General features: G+C 49.0%; 6 protein-coding genes across 6 annotated transcripts; 3 read left to right on the top strand and 3 right to left on the bottom strand.

Moving 5' to 3' along the window:
* The first annotated feature begins 2480 nt into the window (after window positions 1-2480).
* On the top strand, window positions 2481-3332 carry PSV08DRAFT_360165 (uncharacterized protein). The gene has a single exon (XM_014222163.2). The coding sequence runs from the start codon at window positions 2589-2591 to the stop codon at window positions 3141-3143; it is 555 nt and encodes a 184-aa protein (XP_014077638.2). The 5' UTR covers window positions 2481-2588; the 3' UTR covers window positions 3144-3332.
* A 239-nt stretch (window positions 3333-3571) lies between these two features.
* Window positions 3572-7016, top strand: PSV08DRAFT_218346 (uncharacterized protein; the record flags this gene model as incomplete). Its single annotated transcript, XM_014222162.2, has 3 exons — window positions 3572-3595; window positions 3652-6535; window positions 6597-7016. 3 exons carry the CDS (start codon window positions 3572-3574, stop codon window positions 6746-6748), a joined length of 3060 nt encoding a protein of 1019 aa, XP_014077637.1. The 3' UTR covers window positions 6749-7016.
* A 2457-nt stretch (window positions 7017-9473) lies between these two features.
* PSV08DRAFT_348883 (uncharacterized protein) lies at window positions 9474-9699 on the top strand (the record flags this gene model as incomplete). Its single annotated transcript, XM_014222161.1, has 2 exons — window positions 9474-9570; window positions 9638-9699. 2 exons carry the CDS (start codon window positions 9474-9476, stop codon window positions 9697-9699), a joined length of 159 nt encoding a protein of 52 aa, XP_014077636.1.
* Window positions 9700-10706: 1007 nt separating this feature from the next.
* PSV08DRAFT_348882 (glycoside hydrolase) lies at window positions 10707-11538 on the bottom strand (the record flags this gene model as incomplete). Its single annotated transcript, XM_014222160.1, has 3 exons — window positions 10707-10786; window positions 10851-11068; window positions 11126-11538. 3 exons carry the CDS (start codon window positions 11536-11538, stop codon window positions 10707-10709), a joined length of 711 nt encoding a protein of 236 aa, XP_014077635.1.
* Window positions 11539-13148: 1610 nt separating this feature from the next.
* On the bottom strand, window positions 13149-16325 carry PSV08DRAFT_197606 (glycoside hydrolase). Its single transcript, XM_014222159.1, has 2 exons — window positions 13650-16325; window positions 13149-13578 (listed from the first exon to the last, which is right to left on the bottom strand). The coding sequence occupies exons 1-2, from the start codon at window positions 16175-16177 to the stop codon at window positions 13284-13286; spliced, it is 2823 nt and encodes a 940-aa protein (XP_014077634.1). The 5' UTR covers window positions 16178-16325; the 3' UTR covers window positions 13149-13283.
* A 774-nt stretch (window positions 16326-17099) lies between these two features.
* Window positions 17100-19503, bottom strand: PSV08DRAFT_197602 (chaperonin Cpn60/TCP-1 family). Its single transcript, XM_014222158.1, has 11 exons — window positions 19381-19503; window positions 19278-19331; window positions 19185-19225; window positions 19115-19136; window positions 19024-19065; window positions 18954-18974; window positions 18733-18906; window positions 17987-18682; window positions 17634-17937; window positions 17392-17582; window positions 17100-17340 (listed from the first exon to the last, which is right to left on the bottom strand). Exons 1-11 carry the CDS (start codon window positions 19420-19422, stop codon window positions 17308-17310), a joined length of 1620 nt encoding a protein of 539 aa, XP_014077633.1. The 5' UTR covers window positions 19423-19503; the 3' UTR covers window positions 17100-17307.
* Window positions 19504-19535: the final 32 nt, after the last annotated feature.

Raw genomic sequence — 19535 nt, 5'->3', positions numbered from 1 at the left:
TGTATTCATAGATAGCACCCTGCTAATCTCTCTTGGGTATCAGGTGAACTGCCCTATTACTACTGGCATAATAGTCGGACGAACCTACTCGAGTCCCTACACATGGAAGTTGCCTCGGCCTGTTACTTTTGCTTTCGTGCACACCAAGCGGTTCCCCAAATCGCATCACGAATCGTCAATTGCGACTCAGAACCAAGAGAATTCCTTTTTCCTTTCCCCACCCTCAGTGTTCCCTGTACGTACATGTGCATTCTAGGCACCCACGCTCTTCCACGGACCAGAGTTGTGCGCCACCTTACTAGTAATGCGCATTCGATACGCTGCCGTGGATCCAGGTTCAATTTGTTGCAGTACTATGTCGGCGTTTTAGTTGCCAAGAAACCCGAAAGTCCGGGCCCGGCGATCCCTGATCTCATAGGCACAGGAAAAGTTGCTCGTCCTGTAGCGTGACGATCGCGCAGCCGGACTTTTGTAATCAAAGGGTACGCTAGGCGTTTAGACTACCTGTATGAAAGCTTAGGCGGCTCGATGTCGTAGATTAGTTGGCTCGATAACCCCGTTGAGATCATGGTGTTGACGCATGGTCTCTTCGGGCCGGATTTTCTTGTAAGTAGTAAGCAACCCTACTAGAACAGCAAGTAAATGCATCTTGATGAAGACTTTATCGAAATGCATTCAGGTACAGAGAGCATGTTCTTGTCCGTCTCAGCCGCAGGATCCAATAGTTCCAGCTCTCGAAAAACATTCCGGGCCAGTGGATAGCGTCGCACGCTTATCTTACTGGACGGCGCGGTAAGGCCTGCGATTGGCCTCCACTATTCCAACACTTCGGCGGCGTACATACATACGTATATGTAGGTACGCATTTACGTATGCGTGTTCGTTGCAAAGTTTGGATACTTGCTGTCTTTTCTTCGTGGGTAGCTGGTCGCCATCGGCGTACTTTTTGTTGTTTTTCACACATGCTTGCCACATCTCATACCGATTGGGCTGATTTCAGGTATCAATTGTTGTTGGGGCTACCAAGCAGCAAGAATGGCACGAGTCTGCTGAACTGATCATGACTAGTACACTTGCATTGCCGACTGTGAACCCCCTTGCATTACCAGGTGTTGTATCCAATTAGCATCGTAGGCGCGGTTTAGGAGTAACAGGGCAGAATGCGTGACAAGAGCTGCATCGCTTGCCGATGCTCATGTCACCTCCAACTACCTAATGGGCCGAATGCTGGGGTGTGAATGCGACTTTTCGCTTAGTATAGCAAGGATGGTGTTCGCATCATTGGAGATCTCGGTGGGGGTGCGACAATCAACATGAATCGGTGGCTCTTAGTCCGACACAATACCCGATTAAAACAGCCCCCATCAACATCAAGCTGCCCTTTGCAATTAGCCGTATTCACTACGACGTAGTTAAAAAGGAATGTTCTTCATACACACGTCCAGGAGTTTTACGTATAGATTCATATGCTATGAGGAAAAGATTGTAACATTCTTTGATACTAGTGTGCACTTAGATTTGGTTGCTGTTGCGCTATTTTAGTGGGCGTGCTTTTCATTCGTGTGTTTCGTTGAGCAAAGAGTCAGAAGAATGGTGGGTGTAAGAAGACATGACTAACGGGGCAGCTGAAGCGTGGCGCTGTTTACTTATCATCTGGCATATCCTTCTATAACAAACTCACATTGACGACGCTAACATTCTTTGACGTTTCGATTACGCAGCGACAAATTCCGTGGAAACATAAATGACTACACAGTTAGGTTCCAGCGTCAAGGCTTTAGCCGAAAAGAGATGAGGTTTAAGAACATCACCCTCCATTGACTAAGCTGCCACCTGCTGATCAAAAAATAGCCAGCAATGAACAACAGTAATACTTCCTTTACAGATTAATGAACAATATCACATGGTGCAGTTGCCTTCTTCGGATGCCACTGCTTCCGAGCACGAGTAGCTGATGCGGCAGCTCATCATGGCCACTAGCACCGTCACCATCATCATCAGCACCAAAATGGCACTATAGAGAAAATAGGTTCCAAGCCGACAAAGCGCTATGGGGATTGCTCAGCATGGTGTTATCTTCTCAGAGGCTCAGCCACAGGAGACCAAGTAGTAACTGGCGTCATCAATTTCAGCCGCATCATCAAGGCCTGCCACTTCACTTATCAGCGCAGCACACGACGATTCCAGGAATAACTCGGATCCGAAAAAGAAATTGGTAACCAGTGAGATGCTGTCTCTCGAGTTCAAACTCGTTGCTGGCCTGGCTCGCCGCAGCATGGTCAAGGATGAGTCTGAGGCTGTGTTCATCCACCTTAGCGAAATTGCAACATCAACAATAGCATCCAGCTTACTTTCCTCCGGCAAAAACAGCATCCGGGGGCTAAGTCCAGGACATGAATAGAATGCTGATTGTTTGACACTTGAAGGCAGGCCAGTATATATGTGTGTGAGAATATGCTGTGAAATAATTCTATCATCACATCAGCAAGCATTCACGCACTCATCTGCCTACTTATTCAAGTATCCACATCAATTCCCATACAGATTTTCAAATCTCTAAAACCCCAACCCCAGATAAAATAATCATCATGCTCTCTTTCTCCTCCACCATGGTCTTCACGGCCACCCTTCTCTCCACCCTCACCAACGCCGTCGCCATTCCCGCCTCTACTATCAACCCCACAGGCGTAACCCACCGCATTACTGCCGGGTCCACAACCGCAAACTCAGGCCTGCACTTCGAGCCCGAAAACGTCGTCGCTCTCCCTGGCGACCTGATCGAATTCCACTTCCTACCCAAAGCGCACTCAGTAGTCCAATCCTCCTTCGCCCAACCCTGCGCACCACTCAACACCCCCGACGCCTTTTTCTCCGGCTTCAACTTTAACACTACAGCCGGTGAAGCTCCCAACGTTTTCACGTTCATGGTCAAGGATACGAAGCCCATATGGTTCTACTGCTCGCAGACGAATGGGGATCATTGCCAGAGGGGCATGAGTGGGGTTATTAACCAGGATTTCAGTGACAATGAGAAGACGTTGGCGAAGTACAAGGAGGCTGCCAAGGGAACGGTGACGAAGCAACCCAGTGTTGATCCTGCGAAGAGTCAGGGTGGGGCGATCAAGCCTAATGTGCCTCTTTGAGGTCGAGGTCTTGAGGGAACATGAGAGGGATGTGTTTGTATGGTATTTGATCTAGCATGGCAATGGTGTGTTTGATTTGGATTGTTGGTTTCTTGGTCATTTTGCATAGCGTAGATTAGATTTATCTTGGTGGTTTATACTTTATTTTGTAATGCCTTTTATATGATTAGCAACATAGAGACTATTGTATCATGACTGCCGAGTCAATTGAGCATACTGTTTGGAAGATGAGTGTTGCTAATGCCACCATGTTGATTGAATGAAACACGACTGGAGCCACGGGGGAAGGGTGGGGAACGGCCGAGTGGTTGCCGCGCTAGGCTAGTGATAACGGGTAGACGGGCAAGGATCTGTGGGCGGGATCTTGTCCAAACTTTTGAGCGCCTCTTCCATCCGCCACTACGCACCACAACACCACATCGCCCAACATGCGAAGAGCGCGTGGACTTCGGGTAAGCGGGACAATTCACTACGTATTTCCTCAGCTCAGTAATTGACACACGTGCAGGTTTCTTCGACCCGCGATGTTTGCATCTTCTGTGCCTCTCGTCAATTGGCCGTCTCTACGCCATCCCACGCCGCCCAGCGAAGACAACTCAACTCGTCCAGCCGAACGCCGCAGTCAGCAGAAGGCATCATCTACAAAGATGCAAATGAACGCGAGCAGCCCATGTCGCAGGCACAGCTGATGCGCCAGGCGTTGGCTGCCAGTGCTGCCTTTGCCCCTCAACCACAGCAAGGAGGATATATGTCACCAGCAGAGAGGATGAAGGCCGCATTGGCAGCACAGAGACCGCAGCAACCACAACCACAGCCACCCCGACAGAATTCCCTCGACCGACGGCCAGTGAATAGAGTGGGTGCGACCGAGGGACATGGCCGCAATCAGACCAGAGATCGCTTTGCACCTGCCCCTCGGCGTGCGGGCGTCACCGACCGAAATGAATACAGGAACATGCAACAGAATCGCTATACAGTCAATATGGATGCCAGACCACAGGTCAACATGCCTGCATTCAGTCCTGGCCACTTGAGACGACGCAACGAGCCCCAACACGATGGCGCCTCACTCGCGTCAGACCATCGACGGATGCAGCCGGCCGCGAGAGCACCACCACAAAGGAAGATGCTGGACCAAGATGAAATATCGAAGTTATTGGGCGATGCATCTACGACTAGTCGGCCGTCCAAGCCATATCAGCCGCTTGCAAGAAACGCCAACGCGCAACGAACCTGCTGGCATTGTGGCTCCAAGGAACACACAAGTACCACATGTCCAACAAAGCCAACATTACGTGAAAAGCCGCAGCAACAGCGAACAGAACAAGCAACAACAATGTACCGTCCACCCCAACGCTACAAGGAGTCCATCTCAGATGCAGCTGAGGCTTGGGCACAAAAGTCAAAGGGCAAACTGGACATTGAACCTCCGTCTCCGTCACGAATTGAGGAGGATACCAGACGACGCAATGACATTGAGAGCGAGAGAAGACGGAGCCGCTTCGCATTCGATGAGCCCGAGGAAAAGAACCGGTATGAAGAGCCTGCACGCCGTCAGGGCGGCACCAAGGGCAGGAGAGGGCGGATACAGCGGTTCGAAGACGAAGAAGACGAGGACCGCCCATCTATTAGCAAGGCAGAGCGCAAGAGACTGCGGGCCGAAGCGAAGAAGGCGGCACAGGCTGCAAAGAACGAGCCAACTCCCATCTCTCTACCAGAGTATATCACTGTCGCCAATCTCGCCGGAGCGTTGAAACTACGAGTGGAAGACTTTGTGCAGAAACTGGAAGAGCTGGGTTTCGAGGACGTGCAAAATGACCATATCCTCAACGCCGAACATGCTGGACTCATCGCACAAGAGTACAACTTCGAACCCATCTTCCAGTCTGAAGAAGAAGATGGTGATCTGTACCCCGCACCGCCTTTGGAACCCGAGGCCTACGCTGAACTCCCTGCTCGACCACCGGTTGTCACTATCATGGGGCACGTTGACCATGGAAAGACTACAATTCTTGATTATATGCGCTCGACCAGTGTAGCTGCTACTGAGTTTGGTGGCATCACGCAACATATTGGTGCTTTCAGCGTGCCGCTAGCAAACGGAAAGAAGATTACCTTTCTTGATACGCCCGGCCATTCTGCTTTCGAGACGATGCGCGCTCGTGGTGCCAACGTCACCGACATTGTCGTTTTGGTAGTTGCCGCTGACGACTCTGTCATGCCACAAACTGTTGAGGCTATCAAGCACGCGCAGGCTGCCAAGGTGCCCATGATTGTTGCCATCAACAAGATTGATAAAGCACAAGCCGACCCAGAGGCTGTCAAGCTCGATCTCGGTCGCCACGGCATTGAGATTGAGGACTTTGGTGGTGATGTCCAAACTGTCTGTGTGAGTGGGAAGACTGGTCAGGGTATTCCAGACTTAGAAGAAGCTATCTCTACTCTCTCGGAGATGTTGGATCACCGCGCTGATCCTCAGGCTGCCGTGGAAGGATGGGTCTTGGAAGGTACAACTAAAAAGTCTGGGCGTGTGGCTACTGTTCTTGTCCGTAGCGGTACTCTTCGCCAAGGTACAGCCCTTGTTGCAGGCACTACCTGGACACGCGTGCGTAGTCTGCGTAATGAAGCCGGTGCAATGGTCAAGGAAGCTGGGCCCGGTATGGCTGTTGAAGTCGATGGCTGGCGCGACCAACCCATTGCTGGTGACGAAGTGCTTCAAGCTGAGGACGAACAGCACGCAACTTCTGTTACTGAGTTGCGCAGCGAAAAGGTGGAGAGGGAACAAATGGCGCGCGACATGGAAGCTATCAACGAATCCCGTCGTCTGGAAGCCGAGCGTCGTGAAGCTGAGGAAGCTTCCGCCAAGGCTATCGAGAATGGTGAGGAGCCCACGACTCCTGAAAAGAAGGACGCTGGCCCGGAAGTCATAAGTTTCATCATCAAAGGTGACGTCTCTGGCTCTGTAGAAGCAGTCATCGACTCTGTCGCTGCTCTTGGCAACGCAGAAGTCTCTACGCGCATCCTCCGCCATGGCGTCGGTGCACCTTCAGAATTCGACGTTTCGCACGCAGCTGATGCAAACGGCCACATTGTCAACTTCAACACTACCATTCCCGGAAATGTTGCTAAGCTCGCAGAGGAAAAGGGTGTCAAGATCCTCGACAGCAATATCATATACCGCGTTGTCGAAAATGTCAAGGAGCTTTTATCTGAGAAGCTCGCGCCAAAGGTCATTCAAAAAGTCACAGGTGAGGTGGATATTGCAGCCGTATTCGAGATTGGCTTGGGTGGCAAGAAAAAGATGAAAGTTGCGGGATCAAAGGTGCGCAACGGTGTCGTTGATAGGGGCACAAAAGCAAGAGTGCTCCGTGGTGAGACGCTTGTTCATGATGGTACGTTTTGCACCCGAAATTTCCCAAAAACTGACACACGCTAATATCTCTTGTTTCACAGGTGTCATCACTTCACTCAAGAATCAAAAGAAAGACGTCGAGCAGATGCGCAAGGACACGGAGTGTGGTATCTCATTTGACGGCTGGGAAGATTTCAGAGTTGGCGATAAGATTCAGTGCTATGAGGAAAAGTTTGAGAAGAGGAGTTTGTAAGATATTGGGAGTTGTGTCATCTATTGCTGCTATACTCCGCTTAGGTGTAGACGGGATTGATGAGGGTTGGAAGGCGTCTGTGCAAGCATCCATGCTCTCTACTTCGCTTGTAGATATAAGAAAAATGTGATATATATCCATTAAGTTGTGACAACGGTTACTTCGTATTCTGTAAGGTGTGGAGACGCCGATGGCCAAGAGTTGACATGGTAGAATCATGGCGATATCGTGTGAAATTAGGGATGGCTTTGTTGGACTTGAAGGGAGAGTTTGGATGTTCCCAATTGCATGTACATATGTTTGCTGATCGAGAGGTGTTCTCTGAGAGTCTAGTATGTTATTTTGTATGTATTGAAGTAATGGTGGACAAAGACAATGACGATGGTCTGTAGCCATACATATATTTACATGCTTGATAATGTACTGCCCTAGATGAGATGATGATAGGTTGGACAAGAGATTTTGCCTTCTTGTCAAAGACGTGGCTCACAACAGTCGTATGTTAGCACTGAGTTGGGGACTGTAGTTCAAGAGAGCAGGCCAGAGTCCTGGTAGACGAGTACTGGAGTGTCTCTGCTGCAAGTGGGCTCACTGTTTTCGCTCCCATCTATTTTTTTAGTATATTACTTTTCAAGCTATACATGTGATTTGAGAATGGATATAATATAGTGGCCTTGGCCCCTTCCCGAAATAGTGCCATTGTTCTTTCTTGAATCATGCGATATACGAGATGCTATGTTCCAAAGTGCAACAACCGGGGGCATCCTAAAAAGTGGAGTGACGTTCGAAATATTGGCAGGTAACGCATGATAGATTAGACATGGAAGGAAATTCCTTCAGTGCTACTTACTTGTATCCGGTACCTCCGAATGCTTGAACATCGGTCAGAGCAATAAAGCAGGATTGAGTTGCCTAACCCTATGTATGGTAAGCGTTGTTTTGCCCCATGTTTTTTTAAACGCTCACGCTACTGCGGTAAATTAGTCTTGGCTCTACGTATGTCATTCTCTTTTTAGTTAGCTTAGCTAGTACTTTCTTTTTCTAAACGCGCGCCCAACTCCCATGGGGTAATGTAACGCGAGATAAATTATCGTAATTCCCCGCTAAGTATCGTTCTTTCGGACACCACCGGATTCAAAAATCTCGTGCTTATCAAGCACTGTTATACACAGACACTTAAACATGAAGTACATTCATATTTCCGTGATACTTCACTGCGCACAAACATGAGGTTCTACGCTCGTTGTATCTACCTACAACAAGATCGACAAGTCTACCTACGTGAAACCTTTGAAAGACCAACAGCTCCTTGAAAGACCAACTCTTGAATATGCGGGAAGGAGAGTTCTCAATAGTTAGATGTTGCCGCCGATGTGCCGCTGCCTCCCAGATAAGTAGTATGGGTTAGCGCAGCTTTACTAATACGGAGTCCAGATCTCTGGAAGATCCATACAGCCAACCTTCGCCCACATTTTTTACAAAAGCATTGCAGCCACAATACGAAAGGATATACCTTGACACCCGGCTGTTTCAGCCAAATAGTGCCGAGGCGAGGCATCTATACGAGTATCTGATTGCCCCGCAACGGCACTCCGGTGCTTGATGCGGTTTGCGCTCTGGCCTTGTTATCAGTTCCTCTTCCGGATGAAGTCTAGGTCCGATGGGATACCAAAATTCTGGACCCGTGGTCGGTGAAATCAGGGTGTTAATACTTGTAACTATTTAAGCCACAAAGGGTGCCCTTGCCGCCACGTAAAAGAGCTGCTTGGATCGATTGAGGATTGTATACATACTAATCTGGGTTTGCGCCCCCGATAAGACGGCAGGAACCGAAGTAGCTACACTAATACAGCAGGAGCTTACTCAATCAAGTTACACAGCATGGAATGCATATAGATCGATTGTTAGGCGCTCTCTTAAACACCTGCACAATAACATGTCTCTACATATTTTATCTGTTTGCTTTGCTTTATGTTTTTAATTGTTGCATATACCACGTCAAAATACTTTGCGGCTGGCGGACAAAAAATGGAATCTAGCGAACTACCGGTTAGCATGACTGATGAATATTGAGAACTCCCGTTGGCCGGTACGGCTGTACTACGGAGGTAAGAATCTCGGACTTTTGTTTCAACGGCAGAACCCAGAGCTTAGCAAGAATGGGTAAGGCTCAATTAGTATGCTTGGAGTCTTGCTATGCTGTGTTAATAATCAGAGCTATTCCATAAATCTTTGGCATCAATGCAGTGGTAGTAGCAACAAAAAAACAACATCTCAACGAGATTCATGATATGTATATATGGAATCCAACAGCATGAAGACTAACAGGCTTCCGGCCTCGCTAGGAATACAACCAAGGTACTTGGATGCAAGCGACCAGCATATTCGGAGCAATGCGGGCCGGTTCTGTCCTGAAAGTCTAGGCTTACAGGGTGAAGTAGGCGTGGCTTGCAGGGGTCCTTCACCAGCCCCTCTGAATTCACTATGCCACGTGCCATTGTTTGCCGAGCAGGGTATTTCATAGTGCGATCGAGCAAGAGATCCATATGATCACTTGACATGCTAACTACTATCAAGCAACAGGGTAACTTATGGAAGAGGGAATTTTCAAGTATAAATACTGGCTTCGCTCTGATGGAGTTGGGAGACATCATTCTACATCTACATCTACATATCAACAGTACAACTCTTACTTGAAATCAATCACTTCAAAAAAACATTCATTATGAAGCTCGTTGCAGTCCTCGCCACCGTCCTCAGCGTCGCATCCGCCGTCGCCATCCCAGCCGAGCTCCAGGAACGCCAATGCATTTTCAACGGACGTATGTCGATTCACTCCCCCTCCCAAATCTGCTATGCATCAACATGCTAACAGAAAAAAACTCATAGTTTCTTGTACACTACCTGAAGGCAACTCACAATGCTGCAGCGGAAACTGCCACGGTAAGTAGATTCTTCTCTCACTCCTTTTTGTTTTGAGCCGGGTTTGAGCATCGAGCTGATGTTTTGGGCAGCTATTTTGTGTGGAGATTCGAATTTTACTTGTCAGCCAAAGTTAACACCTTGCATCGAGGAGTAACGGCAACCAGTAGGCGTGATATGGGAGGTAGAGGTGGAAACTAAATCTTAGCCAAGGCAGAAGGGGAGTCTATTTTTGGTACCAGCTTTAGAGGTGGATGAGAGGATTTCAGGTGCATTGCATCATTGGTTGAAGTGTTGTTTCTGTGCTGCAGTTGTGGGGATAAAATCTTCAATTTTGAACTGATTTCTTGCCAAACTCGGCTTCTTATAACACATTATGCAGCTAGATGACGATAGAGCGAGGAAATTTTGTTGCCTGTACCTTTTCGCTTTCATTGCTTTGGAGTAGAAGTAATATCAAATCTGTTTCGGTCCTTTTTCATGTTTTTATTTGGTGTCCTGTAAAAGATCAAAACAGCTTGTCAAACATCAATAGATTCAAATCGGTAGAGAGAAAGTCAAATAGCTTCACAAAGAAAAAAAATTTCTACTGAGGCGGGACGAGGCTTTGGTAAACAAGGGAAATGTTGATCATTGTACTATAAAACAAGATATAGGTAGCTCCAAGAGCATCAACAATTACCCGCCATATTTACACTGAAGATGAGGGAGATCCTTCCTTTTACACTAGCCCAAAGTTTGTTGACAAACAATAGAAACAAAGTCTTTACAGCCCAGTATCTAGAGGTAGTCAAGCAACTGAAACTATTGTCTATCCCCCAAATCCCCGTTTACGAGACTTCTAGCAATCTTATCAATAGCAAAAAGCTTATATTCTTGAATTCATTTTCCTACATAGTATAGACACGGAAAATCCAATAGTATGTATGCACATGGCATTGCTACCTAAGAGAAACAGCAGCAACGTGCCAATTCATTCGAAAGCCTCTCTCCGTATTTGGTCTCGCTCCCCCCTCCTTCATCTCAAGAAGACATTTCAGGAAGCAGTAGCGCTCCACTTGTTTACCGAAAACGTAGCAGGACCTCCAGTAAACGCTTCGCTACCGAACTGATAGGCTAAAAAAAAACGCGAACGTGTTAGCGTCCTATTTCATATTATGGGAGGTACGAAAGAGCTTACTGATAAGGTTCTGAGTAGAAGCGGGGTAATCCTTGTTCTCGGTGAGATAGGCAAAGAAGTCCTTGACATCGGCGGTGAAATTCGGGATAGGGCTGGGTGCGACGAAGGAGTACACTTTCATCGCGCCGTTGAGGCCGTAGAAAAGCTCCCAGGTGCGGCCGCCGATTGTGACCATGCCTTGCGAGGAGCCGATGGGGTAGACGTCGTATCTAGCCAACCTATAGGGGCGGTTAGCATAGTTACAAAACATGTGAGGTTAATCGGTGGTTACTTGCCAGATCATGAGCTCGTAGTCTCCGCTGCTGGTAGTGTGGTTGACGTCCTGGGCGGTAAAGAGATCATAAGCAACGTTGCATCGGATATTGGTGGTGTCATAGGCCCAGTTTGCCTCGGTTTGCAGATTTGTAAACTGGCTCACAGGCTTTTTGGTAAATAGGCGGCCCGCATAGACGTAGCTTTTGACATTGTTGGGGGCACCGACCCAGGTCCAGTTTGAGTGCCATTTCGTACCGGCGTCGGTGACGCTATCAACGTATGTACATTGTGCTCCACTGGTCGCGCTACCTTCGCCCCAGAGGTTGTTGAGAATCTCGTAGCCGTTGCTTGAGTAGTAGTTGTAGAGCTTGCAGGCGTCTTGAGCAGTGACGACGGAGGCCAGGGCGGCGACGATGAATGAATTGATCTTCATGGTGTGGGATTGCTAGAAAGCTCTTAGTGTGAAGTGACTGTGGCTGTTCTGTCTTCCCTCACGCGAAGTGCCGAAACCCTTTTATACCGCCCAGTCCTGGTATTTGAGACTCCAGCTTTCCAGGGTGGGAGTATTCTAGAAGTCAAATGGTAACCGAAGTGACACCTTGATATAGTTACGCGAAACTATATGTGCGAAGCTTTCCTAGGTTCTGACGGAGTGTCCTAAGTCGTGAATGGTGTACGCGTCAGTTATAGTATGTGTGGGGTGCAGATCAAGCCCGTGATACTTGACCAGGGCCCCAAATGGCAATCTTAATATCCATAACTAATATGGATACAATTACTAAACTCTCAGAAAACTTATTCACAGACTAGTCCCTGCATATTGCTTACCTTTGCCGTGAAACCTTTCATCGGTCATTCAACCTGACTACTCCCCGATGAATCATGCGCGATTCGATGAGTGCAAAAACAACACAGAGACGGGGCTGTTCGTGAGAGATCTACGGTCTTGCCATCGTAGCCTTCTCACCTGTGGCTTCCCAATCCCCACCGCTGGGATAGAATGTGAACACTGTAAAAGACGAGCATGGTGTAAGATTTTGAGCAAAGACAGTTGTCGACTGACTTAATATTTTCATCAATTAGTGTTTGATGAACGGAGTTTACAGCCGTTGTTCCTGCTAATGATGCTGATCCCGGGATATATGTATGTATGTATTGAATATATGTTACCGTTGCGAATGGCCGTGCGCCTGACTGCCGCCCCGAATAGTACAGCGCTTGTTAGAACTTACATGGTTCGTTGTCTACTATGTATTTATTTCGCCTGAGCTTTGCCAAGTCAACCCTTGATATCTTCCGAACTGCCTATTTGTATACACATGGTGGCAGTATGCTCCCCACGGCACAATCGTTTCATTTTCTGCACCATCCGCCTGCACTTTGCCCTCTTTTCTTTCAGTGACAAAGTGTGTCAGGTTCATATCACCGGGATGACGGGAACTAAACCGCATCCGATCTCCAGCCCGACCCTTTGCCCTACCCTGCAATCTCCGCATCAAGACAGCTTTACCCACAAGAACTTATGTGGGGTACCATATCGATGTATCTATGCCTGACAATCTGACTGTGTTCACCGTACCCAAAAAGCTTAGTGTCTCTTTGTACCCGAGCCAAACCTCGCAGTTTCAAGTTTTTTCACCTACGTGGGACTGAATTCATGAAAAAGATTTGTTTCACACATGCAGAAGCTTTTTGTCAAAAGCTTAGTGCGGACATTGAGCTTTACCGTGTGGGCAAAATCCACCCGAGGCCCTCCTCAAATTGCCATAATACGAGTGTGATGTGTCATTGGCACGAAGTTTTCCACCGAGCAACAAATTTTGGAATACGTGCATCACGAGGTCGTGGACCTCCAAACACCAATCAGCCCGGGGCTAAAACAAGGTGCCAAGTAGAAGTAAGTCAAAGAAGAGGAGCTACTCCCTTTTGTGAGGACACTACCCAAATATGAGGCCTGTTTAACCTTGTTCGTCACGGAAGCTCGCCTTAGATACCAATATCTACAATCTCAAGATTACACAACGATATGCCTGGAAAGAGAGATGAGGGTAATGGTAAATCCAATTTCTCTATACAATACGTGCCCAGACCAGCTATTAGACTGCACGCAAACATAATGATAATAATAATCGGACACTACTAGTCACTACGCATAACTTAAGACAACGTGACACCCTTTCAAGTCGGACGCCTAAAGGGATGCGCCTCAGTATTTAATACCCAATCATCCAAGCTGATAACATCCTCTTCCGAGAACAAGAGGTAAAAGTATTTCAGCGTCTCGGCAAGCCAGAAACTCTCCATCTCGTCTTGGATTACAGGAGCCACTTTCGTCACGTCGTCGATGGCGGAATTGCCAAATTCCGTCGTTGTGTGTCGATCAATAGCGAGGAACATGCGCCAGCCGGCTTCGCGCCAGTGCTGTGATCCAGTTATACGATACATGTACCACACGGACTCGATTGCTTCCGGGCTGTGATTAACGTTAGTGATATGACAAAACACGCACATGTTGCTGGCTTGAAAGCGGGTAATAGAACTTACCGGAGAATGTAATTCTTGGCTCCGATTCTGGTAACACCATTTGGCAGTCGGTCTTCCTTGATCCTATTCTGCACGTATTCCTTGTGACTCAGGACTGGGACTGGCGAATAAACATAAGGGAAGTCTGGTAGGGTCGGAGTTGGCTGCTGAGCGAATTCTGGGATATCCAATGTTGGTTGGGCTTTGATGGGAGGACCTTCGCCTTCCTCAGGTTCGCCGCCCATGACTGAACCTCGATTTTGCTGGACGCTTACAGATGAGCTTGGCATGTGTCCAGGTTCTGCATCATCTACAAGCTCAGCGAGCTGGCGCCTGTCCAGTGTATCCGCATATATCAGAGTTGAAGTGGCTTTGGCTTGAAATGCAGCAGCAGGAGAGGGTTTCGGCGGTGGAGTCATCGCAGCAAGCTGAGCCTTATACCATGACGACGCAGAAGCCATTTGTGATTCGTAAATTTCCATTTGCTCCTTGGAATATTTTACACGAGATTCGTGTCGTGGGTCGATATACTCCCAATAGGTTGTCTCGTTCCAAGCACACTCATTCGTGCTGTCACAGGGGGCTACTTCAAACGATTCAGGCATGATGCCAGTGGATGTCATGCCATAGCTCCAGATACATCCTTCCGTTAACTTTTTGGCAACCTCGAGATCCTCGGGACGGTCGAATAGTTTTGCGCCCATGCCAAACATTCCTCCCGCAAAGCAAGTCAGATGGGCATTCTCTGGCAATAGATCGCCGCTTTGAGTGCGGTCAAACCTTGCTGGGACTTTGAGTTTTCCAGAAAATAGGATATTCTCCTCTTTCGGGAGCATCGGTCGGAAAAGCAAATGCTTTTTGACTACGTCCATTGACTGCTCATACATGGTCCGGTACTTCTCAACTTGGCCACCGAGGAGCAAGTATTGTTTCGGCAGATACTCATATGTGGAATCAGACATACCACCTAGCGTAAACTCGTCAAGTCCACTGCCAGTCGCCACGAAGCCTTGCGGTATGCACTCTGGAGGTGCTGGTATGGTAGGTGCGGTAGATGAGGTCTTGGCGGTCGTGTCGAGGTCTTGCACTGCTCCGAGTGGACTTGACTCATCGATATCAAGCTGTCGTCGTTTGAGCACCGAGTCGCTCGATGGTACGGTCTCCTTCTTCTCTGCAGCCTGATTGGCGCGCTCTGCATCTGAAATGAGCATGACGGGATCTGGCAATTTTAACGGAATATATTTATTGCCTTCAGGAGACAGCTTCTCAGCAGAGGAATCCGAAGCGGACTGGAAATTAGCGGAGGGATCAATATTGGAATAGCCCTCTGGGGCTTGGAGAGGTTCTTGTTCAGGAGGCACATCCACGTAACGTCTTCCACACCCAGAGGCGTCTAAATGAACAGGCCACATGCCCGGAAGCGGAGTCTTTTTCTGGAATTCCTCGAGGTTATCTGTGATACGTGCAACAGCATCATAGTACTTGTGCTCTCCAGTGAGTTGCGCAAGTCTGGTGAATTCCATTGAAAGCGAGCCAATCTCGGCCAGAACCACATTTTGGCTAGCACGATGCTTCTGCGAGGCGAAGTCGGGTCTCCAGTAGTAGTACATCTGAGGCATCCGGTTTGGCGTATCGAAAGCACTTATGAGAACTTCGGCAAGTTCTACTGCCTTGTCGAGCAAGTTTTTGTATTTTTTGTCGCTAATATCGTAGGCAGCCAACAGCCCACCAAGGTAGCGGATGGTTGTCTCGAACAAGGGAATGTCGGCACGGGTGGTGGTTGTGAAGTCAATTTTGTCCACAGCCTTGGCTGCCTCTTCAAACTCGTCCTTCAGGCCCATGATCCAGAGGGTATCGAGTGCATCCACAAGAGTCGCACCCCACTGCGCGAATGGGTCTCTGAAGGTGCCGGACTGCGGACGTAGCTCATCATGAAGCCATGCCTTTGCCCTGTATCCATCCCACGCCTTCTTAGCAACGCTTCTAATCTTGTCCAGCTTAGCTTTCCTGTCTGCTTTGGCCAGGGCGTCTTCGGGCTTGAATTTGGCTTGGATCTTGGGTAGTGTCTTTGGCTTGCCTGAGGGAAGGCGAATGAGCGATTCCGTGGGTACGGGGAAGTGCTCAGGCAGCTTTTTCCAGTGTATGACTTCGATGCTTGACGATGGGTCTACGTCATCGTCGGCGATAGCAGCGGGGTGGTCGTGTGGTCGGGGTGGAAGCGGCGAGGGGATCGAAGGCTTGAGTGGCTGTTTTGTGACTTCAGGGCTCGGGGCGGGAGAAGAAGCCGGTTTCTTCACTGGAGGTGGTGTTTGGAGCGGTTGCAATGTGCTAGCAGCAGGCACGTCTAGCTTTAGGCTCTTTGTCTCATGCGCCACGGGTGGGCGTGGTTTCGTGTCCTGATGCAGAGCTTCGCCAGCGTTGCCCTTTAGGCCTGTTGCTCTCGATGCCGCTTCCCTCCATGCTGCGCTAGAATCACCAAATCGATAAATTGCAAGCACAAAAATGACAGCAAAGACGAGAAACGCGCGGTATCTTCGGTATCGGAACATGTCTTGGGAAGGGTCGTGAACCCAAGGATCCAAGTGCCGTGTGCACTACGACGCGCAAAAGGAAAGTGTTGTGGAAAGGATAGGGGAGGCGGCTATGTCGCTGCTGCCATTTGCGCGCAGAAAGGTGCAGATGCAAATAGACGGGGGCGTCGAGGCGGAAAAGTCAGACATGCTGCTCGAGTCCATGTCCATATATGTCTTGTATCTAGTAAGCTTGGCTCCAGGGTGGCTAGTCGCATGCACGCCTTGGAGATCCCTTAGGCGGGTGTGGGGTTGCTTTCGCGCATTGTTGACGTACCAGGCGCTCGAAAGCAGGGCACCAGCAAGCAGCTACACCTACGATTCACCAGCCTCACCCACAACATCTGTTTTGGATACGTTCCATTTAGTGTTGCGTCTCAGATGGCACTCTGCTGATCTCCTCTCTTATCCTGCAAGCCCTTTTCCCCCCTCAGCAACAGCCAACGTGCCGAACTCCGTCTGAACCGAGCACCAACTTTAATTAAATAACTCTAGCCGGATTGGGCTACGTCGACATTCATCCCGTGCACCCACCTTTTGACCATGCACTTCACAGCCGAACTTTAAATTGTCAGCCATTAACATCCACAACCTACCATGCTACATGGCAGAAATGATGTAAGTGGGCCACTAGCAAGGGGACAATACAGGCCAGGGTGAAGAGTAAGCCCTATACTATAAAGAGTACTATCTATACTCTATAGAGTTGTGATTATTCAGAATATCTCTGTAACTAATAAATGTGGTTTTGTCATCCGAAGGAGAGCCTAATCTTCATTTCAGCGCGCCTCCACACACATAACTTGTGCCATGTAGCGTTGTACAAGAATTCTTATAACGCGTATCCAAGAGTGTTGGTGGAGCAAGGGGAAAGACCGAGTCACGGGTGGCAGCGCCCTGCTGATGAAAGCTTGTGTTCGCATTTTTTGATGAAAATCTATCTAGACAGTGCCGTTATGCAGCCATTGTCAACGATTCAAGTCGGTTGACATTATAGATTTTCCCGCGCAGCGCTTGCTCAATTGCAACAAAGTCACACGAGCACCCAACTACGCGCTCTGTACATTGGAACTACGGTAGCTTGTCTGGGTGATATCTGTACAGCTCAATCATTGGTCGTCACCGGGTCCTGGTGCCCGTCCCTAATAACAAGTCAGCGAAGAATCTTCGATAGTAGTCGTTTCACTTCTTACCATCTGTCGTGCCTTGAGCATCTCGTCGCATAACAACAGGTTAGAAGCAATGCCAGTGGCAGACGCTATACTGTTGCGCAGCACCCTGAATGAGTCGTAGACGCCTTCTTGATTGGGATCCATGGCTTCTCCAGTTGCGAGGTTCAGGCCTACAACATTACCCTCGGCATGCTCGTCTTGCAGCGCGGCCACTACCATCCAGTCAGTACGAGGTAGCAAACAAAGAGAGGCTTGGGACTTACATGAGTCTTGGATGTCATGACCAGAGTTAGCCGCCAGCGTCTTGGGAATGATGAGAAGTGCATCGGCAAAAGCCGAGACTCCCCATTTTGCTTTACCCTTGACCGTCTTCTTGAACTGCTCGCTCTCGAGATGAGCTGCACATGCTACCTGGAAGGCTCCTCCTCCTGGAACAACGCTTCCGTCCACAATCATGTTGTACACACTCCTCAGCCCGTCGCGAACAGCGTCCTTGATTTGGGCAATGGTGTGCGAGTTTGGTCCCTTGATTAGTAGGGTAACAGACTTTGGCTCCTTGACATCTTCCTGTACGCTGTAAGTATACCATCACACCACTGCACATGGGCAAACGTACTATAAAGGTATACTTCTCCTCGCCCAATTGGTGTTCATAGACAGAGCCTGCCCAACCAAGAACGTCCGGTGTCAGGTCGTCAACACTGTTCTGCGCTGTACCACCACAGACAAGCTGTAGACGTTCCATGTTCCTCCTCTTAGCTCTCCTCAACGCGAAGATACCGTTCTTGACAAGTACATCCAGACTCAGGGGATCAATACCCTTTTGGTTTATTATGACGAAACCTTTGCTAGGATCGTTGCCGCAAACCTCCTTCTTGAGCTCGACAATTTTCCTCAGCTTCTCGTCGACGAAACGACGCTCACTCTCCACGAGCTTCTCTCGTTGCTCCGCACTCGAGTAGTAGAAGCCGGAGTTGATCTCGGACTTTTCGTACTCTAAGCTGACGTTCAGGGTCAGGATGTATGCATTCTCTACCCTCTTGGCCATGTCCGGATGCCTTGCACCGTGATCAAGAGCAAGTCCTCGAATGAGCTGTGTATCGGCAGCGGTGCGGTGTTGCATAGTCATGATTTCCACCATGTGTAGATCGGGCTTCGCGGGCGCTTGGTAGATGGCGAGGACTGCGTCGACAATGTCGGGAGTCAGTTGTTCGGCGAGCGAACTGTTAATCTTCGTTGAGAGCGACGTTCGGGCTACGGATAGCAGGAGTTCACGGTCGACTTCTTTTGCAAGCTTGAACTCGTCAAGGAACTGCAGCCTGTCAGCCAGGTTTCCATGCACACGCACTGAGCTCACTGTACCTTGAGTGCCTCGGTTTTCGCAATGTCATAACCGTCTGCTATCACCCTAGGGTGAAGACCCTCTGCAATGTAGCGATCAGCCTGCTTCAGCAACTCGCCCACCAAGAGTACCACGGAGGTTGTGCCATCGCCTGTGATCTCATCTTGTGCCGTCGCTGCTCGTGCGATCATAACCTGATTTGTTTGAGTCGTGGATCGAGAACGATGAGGGTAAGACATACGGCGGTGGGGTTTTGGATTTGCTGCGAATGTGTTAGTTGGTGTAATTTCTATTGCAACGCAGACACATACCATTTCCTTCAACAGAACGCTGCCATCTTTTGTGAGCTTGATCTGCACATCCTGTAAGCACATGCCGGATAGGCGGTATAAGCCAACGTACTCCTCCAGCGCCATCTACAAGCCTGTGCAACGTTAGTCTCTTGCAGTGCAGACTGTTTGTTGTTTCTCACATCTTCAGTGTACCGCGGGGTCCCAGATTTGAGGCAAGCACCTATGTTCCGTATAAGAAGACATTCAGTTATTTTAGCACTGCCATTCCGTACCTGCTGCAGACCCTCTCCGGCCGAGATGTTTACACGGAGAGCTTCCCCGCGTCTCTGTGTACTGTTAGCGATGGCCACAGCGCGCTGCAACGAATTCACAAACCCGCGACTCGGCCTTGGGATTGAGAAGCTGTGCGGCCGACATGGTGGAAAACGTATACGAGGGTATCGGAGAGTGCAGCAATCAAGCAAAAGACAATATGGCGGGGCAAAATGCTGTTTCCGCACTGCCTGTCGCGTCCCTCCTCAGATTTCTTA

The sequence above is a fragment of the Bipolaris maydis genome (assembly GCF_028858645.1).
Source record: "Bipolaris maydis strain C4 unplaced genomic scaffold PSV08scaffold_3, whole genome shotgun sequence".
Lineage (NCBI taxonomy): Eukaryota > Fungi > Ascomycota > Dothideomycetes > Pleosporales > Pleosporaceae > Bipolaris > Bipolaris maydis.
The sequence above is the reverse complement of the archived record's forward strand: the minus strand, read 5'-3'. Positions and strand labels throughout refer to the sequence as shown.

What these genes read in the sequence shown, in the direction of transcription:
- PSV08DRAFT_360165 (XM_014222163.2), top strand. Translation starts at nt 2,589, where the DNA reads ATGCTCTCTTTCTCCTCCACCATGGTCTTCACGGCCACCCTTCTCTCC.
- PSV08DRAFT_197606 (XM_014222159.1), bottom strand. Translation starts at nt 16,177, where the DNA reads ATGTTCCGATACCGAAGATACCGCGCGTTTCTCGTCTTTGCTGTCATT. An exon ending in GCCAAGAATTACATTCTCCG is followed by an intron (nt 13,579 to 13,649) that starts GTAAGTTCTATT and finishes CGTTAATCACAG; the next exon opens with CCCGGAAGCAATCGAGTCCG.
- PSV08DRAFT_197602 (XM_014222158.1), bottom strand. Translation starts at nt 19,422, where the DNA reads ATGTCGGCCGCACAGCTTCTCAATCCCAAGGCCGAGTCGCGG. An exon ending in ATCCCAAGGCCGAGTCGCGG is followed by an intron (nt 19,332 to 19,380) that starts GTTTGTGAATTC and finishes AACAGTACACAG; the next exon opens with AGACGCGGGGAAGCTCTCCG. An exon ending in CCCCGCGGTACACTGAAGAT is followed by an intron (nt 19,137 to 19,184) that starts GTGAGAAACAAC and finishes AACGTTGCACAG; the next exon opens with GCTTGTAGATGGCGCTGGAG.